The following is a 13,606-nucleotide window of genomic DNA, read 5'->3' as shown; positions in this document are numbered from 1 at the left end:
GTGAAGGAGTAGAAAACTTCTAGGACATGATAAGGGCAAAGTGCTTGAGGAAAGCTAAAGGTATGTGGGGTCCATGAGAAGTGTGTTGTCTCTTAAGGAATGGTGGATAGTTTGTGGTAGAGCATTCATTCGTTCATCCAATGAATATTTATCGAGCACGTCTTCTCAGTTCTGAGGTGATAGCAGTGAACAGAAGAGATGATTCTTGCCTTCACAGAGCTTACACTGTGATGGAGAAACAAACTTTTAAGTGATCAGAAGAGTAAATGAGATGGTGACATCTCCCAAAGCAGAAGGAAATCAGTTCAGGGACTCGGAAAGGGTATGAGAGAGGATGGTTTGCATTTTTAGGGCCTCCCATATCTAGAAGATATTTGAGTAAAGACCTACTCATTGGAGCTGAAGCATGGTTTTGGACTCAAACTTGCTGGTCCTCTAGCACTTTGTAAGTAGGAATTATGGGGTCTCAAATTTGGCTTGAAGATAGGGAAGAATTAGCAGATGGAGGTGGACCTTGTAAGATAAGCCAGGGAAGAAATAACTGATAGAAGACAGAGTGAGTGATACTTAGAGTTGAATTTGAGACGGCGTTTGGTTGGACACTCTGGTCAACCAATTCTGTTCTACTCTTCCTCTGCAATTCTGTCATACCTCAAGGTCTAAAAATCAGACGCATGCACTGATACGATGAGTTAAGAGCAAAAGATTCGCCAAAATGACCTCAAACTTCACTGTATTGAGTGAGCTGGATCAAAGACATGGGAAACAGACTTAAACAGTCTTCTTTTTCATCCTTTTTCTTTTCTTTTCTTTCTCTTTTTTACATTTTGGTCCTATCACTTAGTCCTCAAGATAAGGAGAAACAAGCTCAAGAAGAAACAAGAGGCGAGAGTTGTTCTCACCAGGCTTCTCTGGGTTGGTGTGTGTGGGGGTCACTTCCCTAGAAGAGTAGGCAGTGCCAGGACCTCTTAATGGCAGATTTGGTGAGGGGATAAGAGATTGATTGATTCCTGACTTCATACGTCCAACTGAGCTTAGTGACTCTTTTGGGGGTATATTTTAGATTGCCTTCTCAAAGATTTAGTACCATACTCAAAAATCTATTTTTGGAATCTTTTTATATCTTGTACATCAGAGGGAGAGGGAGAAGGGGAGAGGAAGGGGGAGAGGGAGGGAGAGGGTGTTAGAAAGGCAAGAAGAGGAAGCAGTCTTCGCCCCAAAGCTAGCTCACTTATTTCCTGTCTTCCTCAGGTGCAAATCGATAACTCCTGTGAGGATTCTGAAGGAGCTTGTCCTTGTGCTTTACGGTAATGACAAGCTGACCCATCTCAACCTGAGCTCGAATAACCTGGGAGTTACTGTGTCCTTGATGATTTTTAGAACCTTGAGGCACTCAGCCTGCAACCTCAAGTATCTGTGGTGGGTCTTTGGTTTTCCAGATCTGTCCCCAAGATCATCCCTAGGTTTGATGATTTATTGGGAGGACAGGTGTCAGCATTGCAGCGAAAGGATACAGAGAAAGATGAGCAGTGGGAAAAAGCATGATAGTGTAGAGCAGTGGTTCTCAAATTTTAACGTATACCAGAATCACCCAAGGGGGTATGTTCAAACACATTCCTGGGACCCACCCCCTGAGATCAGGCAGGTCTGCTGTGGGGCTGATAAGTAGCATTTCTAACAGGCTCTGAGGTGATGCTGGACTGTGGACCGCACTTTGAGTAGCACTGACTTGGAGGACATCCTGCCTGTGTAAGGGATAAGGAATGGGGAGAAATCAGGTTTTGTTCATGGAGCAAGGGGGTCTCTAAACAAAGACCACTCTTCCCAGGAGTAACTCCCTACCTTGGGGCTTCTTTGATAGGTTGGAATCATGTGGCCTCAGCTCTCAGGTTTGTCATCAACTCTTTCTGGAACTCAGCAAGAACTCAAGTCTGAGGTTCCTCAGCCTGGGGGACAATGATCTCTCTGATATTGAGGTGAAAAGTCTGCAGGAGCCCTTTGGGACGTCAAAGTGTTCCCTGAAGGAGCTGTCGTAAGTCTTCTCGTTTCACCAAAATATCTTCTTTGCCGGTTTGAGTGGCAAGGTGGGGGTGGCAGTGGAAGCAGGTTTTGGGGGAGCTTTGGGGATCCCCCTATTGTATTTACCTAACCCATTGACACACTTCTTGCCATCTTCATTCTTCACACCTTTCTCCTTGGGGCTCAGTCTCGTCAGCTTTGCCCTCACCTTGATTGTGGGCATCTCGCCTGCCAGCCTCTGTTGTATAACCCCCTCAGGCTTCTGCCAGCCTCCCCTAAACCCAGTGGTTTTCAACTGGGGGTGATTTTGTCACCCAGGGGACATTTGGCAATGTCTGGACACACATACTTAGTTTTCACAGTTGGGAGGAGAGGATGCTACTGGCATCTAGTGAGTAAAGACCAGGAATGACCAAATCCTACAATGCACTGGAGGGCCCCCCACAACAAAGGATGATTTGGCCCAAAGGTCAGTAGGGCTGAGATTGAGAAACCTTACCTTGACCCACCTTTTACTCCTTCTTGAAGCTTTTGTTCTTTATCCAGTTTAATTTTTCTATGATGATTGGGTCCCAAATATGTGGCCCGAGGGACTGAGTTTGAGAAAGAAAGAGAAAGGAAACTGGGTATAGCTGAAGCTCACTTTGCATCTGCTCCTTCCGCAGCCTGGAGAAATGCAACCTGTCAGCGGCCAGCTGTCAGAATCTGGCCTTGCTTCTCACCAGCACTCAGAGATTGACTCGACTGTGCCTGGGGTTCAATCAGCTCCAAGAAGATTGTGTGACACTGCTGTGTTCTTCCCTGACTCACCCGGAGTGTGAGTTAGAGAGATTGGTGTAAGTGCCTCCTGCTTCCCTTTCTGGAAATGACTCTCCATGGGGGTAGGCATTGAGGAGAACAATGGTTCCTTCATTTGGGACTCATTTATGTCATTGAAAAGTAACATTCATTGGCCAGTTACTCAATGTGCTAGGTATTGTCCTAAACACAGATTCTGAATCACACCCCAGATTTGTTGAATCAATCTCTGGAGATTGTGCCAGGGAATTCAGTTTTAACAAGGACCCCCGGGAAATTATGACTGTTTTAGTCAATCAGTATCTGAGCTCCTGTCTCCAGACACAGAGGTGGGCATCGCGGTTGGGGTGGTGGATAAGACAGACAAGCTTCCTGCTTGTGTAGAGGATGCAGTTTTATGAGTGAGATACAAAAATAAAAAAATCAACAACAGTTCAGACATGGAGAGAAATAAAGTGGGATGAGTAGACAAGGAGTGGTGGGGTTGGTGTCCCAGGAAGGTCTCCTCCCACCAACCTATCTGAGGAAGTGATACTGAAGCAGAGGCTTGAAGGCAGGAAGGGAGGAAGCCATAGACTGAGAGAAGGAATAGGAAGGCATGGGCCCTGATGTTGGAATGCACTTGGGGTGTCGTGGGAACAGGAAAACTAGTGTGGCTGGAGTGATGTGAGCGAGGGGGATCACGAGAGAAGCTGAAGCTGGAGAGGCAGGAAGATGCCTGGAATATGCCCGGGCGGTATAGGAGCCTGTGTTTTGTTTGGGGTGAGATGAAGAGTTGTCTCAGGATTGGAGGCTGGACGGTGACATACTGGACGGTACTTTGAAAGATCATCCAGGCTGCTGTTGAAGGACGGACTATAATGGGGGCAGAAGTATGAGCAGAACAAGTGCCTGTAGGCCAGGCGGGAGGGTTAGAGAGCTGGCCTGGGTGAGGGGGCAGGATGTCAGGGCGTATTTGAAGGGAGAGCCAGGGGGACTTGGTGGCGGGTTGGAAATGGTTTAGGAGAGAAAGGACTCCAGAGCCCCTGCAGATGATGAGCTTAGGCCGCTGGGGGAAGCTTGGTGCCATTTCCTGACGTGGGGAAGATGGGGAGAGCGGGGTTTGGATTGGGACAGGGGAGCATGAGATCCTCCTTAGTCACCTACGTAGAGCAGTTATGTGAGCAGGTGTACACAGGACTACAGGACTCCAGGGATGCTGGGGAGAGAAGAGTCCACTTGCGGTGTGGATGTCAAGTGCAATTGTGTAGACCTTTTCTTCGTCAGCGACATTCTGCTCTGGTGCAGGTGTAGAGTAGATGGAGAGTGGGTTTTCCTGGGATCGGGTATTGTTCAGGTGAGTATAAAAGAATGGAGAAGGCCAGGGTCTTGAGGTGAATCAGAGGGGAGGATTATGGTGAAAGACCGTGGAATCAGAGCTAAGAAGAAAAGGTTAGCACTCACCTTGCACTGAGTCTTAAAGAGCCAGAGTATGAATAGCAAACGGACACATGTATAATATGAACTAATAATATACATGTACAATTATATTTATAATATATTCTAATATAATATGTATGTAATAATTTTACTTATACCATATACTTTAATATATATCACATTTAATATGATATATATTAATATTAATAATATATAATGTATGATATTAAATTATACTATATCCTATTATATATTATATAACTATATATCATATGTAATACTGTATATAATTTATATATTATATATAAGATATATTGTTATAAATATCATAGCATGCATTACATAATATCCCTGTTCTATAACACCTATAGATCTGATATATGTGTCTCCATATTATATGATACATCTCCTATAACTTATATTGCACACTGACCAAGTACTGTCCCAAGCACTTCATATGCCTGGCTCACTGGATCATCCACCTGCCTGTGACAGACCATCACAATCTCCACTTCAGAACAGAAGGAATGAAGGCTGAAGGAAATAACACCACTTGCCAACTGCAGTTAGTAATACCTGAGCGGCATTTGAACCCAAGTCTGACTGGCTCCTGAGTCTGGGGTTCATCCCAGCTGCCTCAAGGCCATTTAAAGTGTTTTTCCTTTATTTTTAATATTTTACTTAAATTAAAAAAAAAAACCTCACATTAAACTTTATTTTTTTGACATGTAAAAAGCTGTATGTATTTAATGTATACAACTTGGTGAGTTTGGGGATAAATATACACCCGTGAGGCCATCACCACCACCAAGACCATAAACATCCATCCTCTCGAAGTTTCCTCCTGCCCCCTTTATAATAATAATAATGATGATGATGATGATGACACTGATGATGATTTTTTTGTAGTAACACAATATAGGATCTATCCTCTCAGAACATTTTAAGTACACAATACAGTATTAGGTATGGGCACGGTGCTGTATAGCAGATCTCTGGAACTTATTTATCTTGCATAACTGAAACTTTGTACACTTTGATATCATTCCTTTATTATTTTTTTTTAACCAACTAATGACCAGAACATTCTTAGTGTGCTCGTTTTATACATCTGGAGTGGAAAGGATGAGTAAGCACAGACACTTAGTGTGTCCTGGGTTGGGGTCTGGGGAGACACTGTGGCTGCCCGCGGAGAAGGGCCTTGCTTTGGGCTGCTTCCCTGAGCATCTGTCTCTGTGGCTCTTCACGCACAGGCTTTGGTTCTGCCAGCTTGGGGCACCCAGCTGCAGGCACTTGTCAGATGCTCTCCTCCAGAACAAGAGTTTGACGCACCTGAATCTGAGGAAGAACAACCTAGGAGATGAGGGAGTGAAGGTTCTGTGTGAGGCCCTGAGTCGTCCAGACTGCAACCTGCAGAACCTGGAGTAAGTTGCGTGCCTTCCTTCTTGTTTAGTGGGTGTGAGGGGAGCCATGTGAATGGACCTGCAAATGCCTGAGTACCAGACGGGGCTTGAGTCCTGGGTGCAGATGTGACTCTTGCCATTGGGGAGCTTTTGGCTTTATTGGAGGCCGGGATGTGTGGGTGGGTAGTGGTGCCTGTGGGGGGAAAAATCTGGGATGACTGTTAAGGACCAACTACAATGCATGTCAGGGGTCCCCAAGACCACCTCACGGGTTTGATGATTCGCTAGGAGGACTCAACGAACTCAGCATACAGTCGTATATGCGGCTGTGATTTATTACAGGAAAGGAGACAAAGCAAAACCAACAAAGGGAGAAGGTGCATGGGGCAAAGTCCCAGGAGACCAGGTGCAAGCTCCCGGGAAGTCTCTCCCAGCAGAGTCACCCAGGGCACACTTCATCCCCCATCACTGAGTGTGACAACGCATGTGGAATGCTGTCCTCCAGGGAAGCTCACTGCAGACTCAGTGCTCGAGATTTTTATTGGGTGCTGGTCTTGTGGACGCCTCCTGCCCAGAACGTACCAAGATTCCAGACTTTTACAGGAAAGCAACTGGTCAGCCTAAACCACATTGTTTGCTCAGTTCAGGCAGAGAGAGTCATTCTCAGCAGGGAAGGGGGACTCGCCTGAGATCCAAGCTCCCCGACGCCAGCCAAGGGCCAGCCTTGCCAGCAGGCCTTTCTAAGGACAGGGGTCAGGCAGGCTATGCTGGCTCTTCTCTGCACGGTGTGTTATTCCATGCCTGATACAGAATAGAAGTCAGAAATGAGCTTCGAGTGTCCCTCGTTTACCAGTCCTAAGGAAATGATTTTGTGTATTATTTATATCTATGCATATTTTCAAACATGTAGTCTATATCACTCTTAAAAAGGCTCATGACTCCCAATAGGAATATAGACAGTAGTGGGAGGCTAGCCAAATATCCCCAGACACAGGGTGTTAATAAATTTGAAAACATTTGTAAGTAATTTTTTTATTAACTTTAATAATATTGGAAACATTTTAATGGGCTAAGATGTAGCCGACTGATAATGAAATAAAATCCAATATTTTTGCATCAATCATATGGGTGAGTAAAGTCACAGGATTAAAGGTTCTGTGCTGTCCAATATGGCACCCACTAGCCACATGTGCCTAAATTTAAATTATAAAGATTAAATATAATGACAAATTCAGTTCCTCAGTTACATTAACTACATTTGAAGTGCCTGATGGTCAGGCTGGTGGCTATCGTCGTGGACAGTCCAGCTACAGAACATTTCCACCATCATCAAGGAAAGTTCTGTTGGACTTTTCTTATTCAAAGTTACCAAAGATGAAGCCACCTCCCACCTATGTTTCCCAGCCACTCGATTCCCCTCCTTGGAGGCCACCAATGCTTTCATTGTCTTTTTTTAAACCCTTCCAGAGGTCTTCTGTGCATCTATAAGTATGTATGTTTTTACTCAGCATTTATTGCCGTGAAACATGCACCCCAAACAACATATCTGAGAATGTTGCATATCAGCATGTAACAACCTTAACTCTCTTATGACTACATGCTAATTTGTTGAATGAATGTACTATTTATGTAATAAGTACTCTGGTTGTTTCCAATCTTTTGAGAAAGGTATACAAGTTATGCAATGTGTCTGTGTACCTGTATCATTTTGGACGCATGTAAACATACTTGTAGAATAAGTTCCTAGAAATGGAGTGGCTGGGTCACAGGGTATTTGCAATCAAAATTTTAACACATATTGCCCACCAACTAACATGGCCACCAGCCAAGAATGCCTGTTATCCACATCTTCATGTACAGTGTTACTAAACCTCCTTGATCTTTGTCACTTTGAGAGGTTGAAAAATGGTAGCTAAACATACCTTTTATTCTTCCGCGGAAATACTGAAACTTGCACAAGAGTAGGGAGAATAGCGTATAATCTACCCCATTATCCAACTTCAACACTTATTGATTCCTGGCTAGTCTATTTTCAGCTAAACCCTCACCGACCCTCTCCCCCAAGATTGTTTTGATACAACCCCAGGGGTCACATCCCTTCCTTTGTAAACTCAAAGTCCTTGCATATTTGCATCTCTGTGAATAAGAATGGGGTTGAGCAGTTTTCAAATGTTGAAAGCCATTAACGTAAACTTCCAAATGGAAAACCTCTTGATAAAATTGGATATTTTTTTTTCTCTATTGGGTTTTTATTTCTTTTTTCCTACTGACTTGTAGGCATTCTTCACTAGGGAAATTGAGCCATTTTGGTATGATTTGTGTATTCTCTTTATCTAATTGGCCCTTAGACTTGGCCTCTGATAGTTTTAACCATGAGGATATTTTTCATGTAGCCAAACTTTTCCTTTTGTGGCTTAAGGATTTTTGCCTTATGTATACCTTCTCTGCCTTAAGGTGTCAATCTCCTATTGTTTCTCTGTTCTCTCTCTCCTCCTTCTGTCTCTCTCTCTCCCCTCCTTCTCTCTCTCCTCTCCCCACCTCACTTCCCCCACATTCTCTCTCCCTCTTTCTGTCTCCTCTCTCCCCTATCTCTCTTTCTCTTTTTCCCTCCCTCTTATCTCCCTTCCTCACTCCCATTTTTTCATTCTTTCTCCAAATATTTACCTAGATTACTCATTATGAACTTATTTTGGTGTAATAATTCATTCTTAGAAATTTAGTCTTGCTCTTGAGTGAGATTCCTGGTGTCTTTTTCAGCTCAAATGTTGAGCTCAGACGCTGAAAACCATGTTCCATGATAGCTACGTAGAGTCTGGGCGCTCTGGTAGTAAATTTCAAGGAGAAGCCCTTCCTCCATGTGGACAGGCCTTGGGATGGCATGGGGAGAGGGTTGGCTGCATAGCTGTTCCTTCTACCTCCTTTCTATCATGGGTAAATAGAGTACCCTGGGTGTCTCAGACCTGCTAATATGCACCTTCCTCTTTCTAGGGCTTGGGATGAGAAATCCGGCTTTGGCATCTCTTTTCCTTGGGAGAAAGTGAGATGGGTGGGAGCATATAGACTAAAACCTAAAGATTCAAGGATTATTTTTTCCCCTTTTTTATACTTTTATTTTGCAGTTTGTCAGACTGTTCTTTCACAACGGAGGGCTGTGGGGAGCTTGCTAATGCCCTCAAGCACAATCATAATGTGCAAATTTTGGATATTGGGAAAAATGATGTTCAGGATGACGGAGTGAAACGACTCTGTGAGGTTCTAAAACATTCGAATTGTGCCTTGAACACAGTTGGGTGAGTTGACGCTATTTCCTTTGGGGAAAGTCCACCTCTCTGCTCTTGAAGTAGGGAAGGAATAATGTATGGTCATGGGGGGGTTAGGAAGGTGAGAAATGGTGAAGGACAGAGTTCTCCTCTTAAAAATCTCTTCTGCTTGGTGATAAGCTCCAAGTTTAGAGAAAGCATTTGACTCCTGTTACCCCTATCCTTGGCATGTTGTAAATATTCTTTCAATCCATGCATTTTGGATAGTAGGTGCTGGGGGGTGGGGCATGTTCCCAGCCCCGAGAGTCTTTCCTACCTATGGGGAAGACTGATTTTAACCACAATGTGATGTGTTTCCTCAACAAGCTAAGATGGTTCAGCCTCAAGTAATAGGATTTTCGTTAGATGTGGCTCAAATGATAGCCATTTTTCACATAGGCAGTGGTTCTAGTTGTTCTCTTAGGGGCTTGGGGCAGACTTCTCTGAGGAGGTTGGGTTTTGAGATGAACCTTGAAACATGAGTCCTCACCCCCATCCCCAAGCGCCTGGAAAGGAGAGAGGGAAAGAAAGTCCTTGATAGATGGCGATGGCATATACAAGGGCTCAGAGTCGGGCTTTGTGGGGAAATTCAACAATGATGTGGGAACAGAGTGATGGGTCTGGGAAAGAGAGATAAGACTATGTAGGAAAACATTCTGTAGGGCAGGTTGTCATCTGAATGCTTACTATGTGCTGGGAAATGGAAAACACGTCGCAGTCATCACTTCATCCTCCAGCAGGGAGGTGCTAGGAGTAGGTACTTTTATACCCATTTTACAGATGGGAAAACTGAGGCAAGGAGATGGGGACAGGGATTCAAGCCAAGTCTGATTCAGAAGCCAGTTCTTTTTTTGTTCCAGCTTTATTGAGATATAATTGACATATAACATTACATAAGTTTAAGATGTACAACCTGTTGATTTGATACATTTATATACTGCAGTATGATTACCACCATAGGTTAGCTAACACCTCCATCCCTCACATAATTACCATTTCTTTTTGGTGGTGAGGACACTTAAGATTTACTCTCTTAGCAACTTTCAAGTGTATAAAACAGTATTGTTAACTGTCACCATGCTGTGCACTAGATCCCCAGAATTTATTCATCTTATAACTGGAAATTTGTGCCCTTTGACTAACATCTCCCCATTTCCCCCACCGCCCAGACCCTGGTCACCACCATTCTACTCTCTGTTTCTTTGAGTTTGGCTTTTTTAGATTCTACATGTAAGTGAGGTCATACGGTACCAGTCTTTCTCTGTGGAAATCCTGCCCTTTGTGACAAAACGGATAGACTTTGAGGGCATTATGCTGAGTGAAATAAGCCAGAAGCCAATTCTTTTCACCACTTCTTTATCCTTAAAGGGGCTTCTTCAGGTGCAATGTTCTTTATCATGTAGGTAAAGGAGAAGCCACCAGATTATATAAGTAAATCAGGGTCATACTTACGCTTTCAAAAGTATGGTGGTCAGGTTTTAAGCCCTCACTCTCTAGGTGCTTCTCCTGAAAGCAGAAAGGAGAGAACTTTTGCAACACTATTGCAGTGTCTTTAATGATGGATCTCTTCTTGACATTCAGTTCACTTTCATCCAGTCTCCTTCTCCAGTGTTGTAGTTTTAAAGGAGGTACCTTCACGTCATATATATTGTGTTCCATCTTTACCATCTAGACCAGGGCTTCTCAATCTTGGCACTACTGACACTTTGCGCTGGGCAATTTTTGTTGTGGGGCCATCCTGGGCACTGGAGAATGTCAAGCAGCATCTCTGGCCTCCATCCCCCAGATGCCAATAGCACATCCCCTGTCTTCAGACATCCTCAGATCTCCCCTGTGGGGAAAAATCACCCCTGATTGAGAAACTGGTCTAGAAGATGAAGGGAATACTATTAAAGGTACTGGATTGAGGTCAACATATATAATATAGTGGGAAAAGCCCTGCTGGTGGCGTTAGACCTGAGACGTGGGGACACACCTGTCTGAGGCTGGAGCCCATGTTTTTCTCATACCATGCTCTTCCTATCCATCAAGTGGAAGCTTTACCTTGAAGCATTCTCTGGATCCTACTCAACTTCTTCCAACCTAAGGAATTATATTCCTTCCTTCTACTCTTCATGCAGCAAATTTTGCACGTACAGCCACATGTGACATTTTTTCATAGACTTAGGTGAAAATTTCTGCTGAGTTAAACTGATATAATACACTTTCACTTTTGTCTTTGTATTCCTAGTATCTAGCCAACCACATGTTCATATTTTGTATTGTTGAGTTTAGAAATAAGACGAAAAAGTGTAATTAAGGCATTGTAATGCTATTTTAGTCCTTTCAAGAGCCTTATAAATAAACTCACATCCACTGTATACTAAAATTGTTTTATGTTTGGGCAGGCTAAACGTGTTTCCTCATCTGTCAAATGAGGTTTAAGATATTATCTACTTTAATAGATTGGTATATGGATTAAATGAGTTATACATAAGCATTTGGAAAAGTGTCTGGCGTGTGTTAAGACCTTTACTGTCAGCCAGGCTGTTTTAGTAGGATATTTTCCCCTAAATCTTGGATAACTTTTATTTCTAATTTCTCAATCTTGGAAGACCGTCTTTCACACCTCCTTCCCATCCACCCCTAGGTTGGAGAAATGCAATTTGACGCCTGCTTGCTGCCAGCCTCTCTCCTCTGTTCTCAGAAGCTGTAAAAGCTTGGTTAATCTGAACCTTCTAGGAAATGACTTGGGGCCTGATGGAGTCAACATGCTCTGGAAGTCCTTGAGAAAATCAACGTGCAAACTACGAAAACTCGGGTAATCCTACTGACTCTCACACAGGGAGGCACTTGCTGAGATGAGGATGGGTTGGCTGATGTTCTAAAAGGAGCATCAATTTTACCCTGCATTCAATTCCTAGGGCGGTGCTGGCCAACAGAACTTTCAGTAATGATGGAAATTGCCTGTATCTGCATCGTCTGATAGAGTAGCCCCTAGCTGCATGCAGTAACTGGGCACTTGAAATGTGGTTGGTGTGACTCGGGAACTGAATTAACTTTCTTTGGTTTGAATAAACTTAAATCTAAATAGCCGACGTGGCTAGCGACTACCATGTTGGATGGCACAATCCCATAGACATTTGAGTATTTGGGGAGTCCCCTCATTCTTCTCATTCTTGTACCTACTCTATGTTTCACTCAACGTACATTCACTCCACAACTTCTTTTCAGTGCTGACTGTGGTCCAAGCGGCACAGCATGGCAGACAGTGGGAAACAAATAGTCCTGAGCCTCATTCTCAAGAGCCTGCATTCTTCTCAGAAAGATACATATCTAAGACACATAAAAGCAGTTAGTTGAAGGAAGCTCTGGGTGTGGTGCAGAAAACAAGGGTGATTAAGGTATAAGTGAAGGCATGTCTGAAGTGGTGTCATTGATTTTGAGTCCCAAGGCGGCTGGAAAGAGAAATTTATGTATCAGAAGGGGAACATGGACAGAGACGAGAGATGCAGAGTGGAGTGTTCTAAGGAAGCCAGAATAGCATGTGCAAAGGCTTTATGTTGTCCCTTCGAGGCATTTAAAGAAGAGTCTTTAATTAGAATACTCTTCACCTTATTCAGTATTCTGGAGATGAGGTCAGACAGGTAAGCTGTGAAAGACATTAAATTAGGTACATTTTAGCAGAAGTCATCTTGGATACCCAGGAACCTTGCCTAACTCGGGAAGTCGGTCAAAACCCATACGTTCAGGATTTTATGTTACCAACTTTCCATCTAAGCAATGCACTCTTACAAGAGTTCTGGGATGGTGATCACCAGAGACGGACATTTCTCTCCTTACCAACTGTGTATGTGTGTGATTCAAGTTGTAGAGGGGACTTCTGATTGAGTACCCAGACTCTCACCTCTTCTCAAAGAAGAGAATGCTAAGACTTTATTTTTCAAAAGTCTGCTTAACATTAATGATACAAATGAAAGGAATCAGATTTACACACAGTGACAACAACGACCTGAGTTACTCTGTCCTTTGTCTATTCTGTCATCTTTCCCAAGGATTTCCCATCTTTTTCTTCTGTGGTTGTGACTTTTCTCTCTGGAAAGGGTTCTTGTGTCTTCAAATCTCCTCCCCAATGTCTCTGGGTGAGGCTAGAGATGGAGATGCACCAATATGAAGGCAAACAAAAGTTAGTTTTTGTATGGGGCACCTGTTTTATTTTATCATCTCATTCTATCATCTCTTCTTCTCATTCTCTCTATATTTTTGCAGACTTGAAAAACACTTGTATGACATAGTGAAAGGGGAGTTGGAGGAATTACAGGAGAAGGGGTCCTTTCTGAGAATCAAGTGTAAGTGGGATTTTAATGACCCTGAAGACAAATGGTGGTGGTGATCCTGCTGATGAGATGCAGTGGCTTTACCATGGAATGTTCCTGAAGTCCAACCACCAGGAGGTCCTGACCTATGTGTTGCTCAGGTGTCACTGCTCATGGGGACAAATGAGCTGTCACCTCAAGAAGGATTTTTCACAGTTTAGGTATTTAATATGCTGCCTACAACAATCTCCAGAATCCTAATCTAATACTATATTTGGCCCCATGATTCGACATTGGCTTTGCCTTAAGTTTCTTCTTGTCTTTCTTGGTGTAATGTTTTTAATTCTTGGGGGTGTTAAGAGGATTCAATAAA

The 13,606-nt window shown here is 43.4% G+C and overlaps 1 protein-coding gene across 1 annotated transcript in view; it reads left to right on the top strand.

Moving 5' to 3' along the window:
• Positions 1–13,606, top strand: part of NLRP13 (NLR family pyrin domain containing 13) — a 32,843-nt gene extending 19,237 nt beyond the window's left edge. The window contains exons 4-9 of the mRNA XM_058530786.1: positions 1,252–1,419; positions 2,685–2,855; positions 5,490–5,660; positions 8,759–8,929; positions 11,568–11,738; positions 13,187–13,606. Coding sequence (XP_058386769.1) covers positions 1,252–1,419; positions 2,685–2,855; positions 5,490–5,660; positions 8,759–8,929; positions 11,568–11,738; positions 13,187–13,310 — 976 coding nt within the window. The 3' untranslated portion in view covers positions 13,311–13,606. The remainder of the gene's footprint in view (positions 1–1,251; positions 1,420–2,684; positions 2,856–5,489; positions 5,661–8,758; positions 8,930–11,567; positions 11,739–13,186) is intronic.

This window comes from Diceros bicornis, chromosome 34 (assembly GCF_020826845.1).
Source record: "Diceros bicornis minor isolate mBicDic1 chromosome 34, mDicBic1.mat.cur, whole genome shotgun sequence".
In the NCBI taxonomy this organism is placed as follows: Eukaryota; Metazoa; Chordata; class Mammalia; order Perissodactyla; family Rhinocerotidae; genus Diceros; species Diceros bicornis.
The sequence above is the reverse complement of the archived record's forward strand: the minus strand, read 5'-3'. Positions and strand labels throughout refer to the sequence as shown.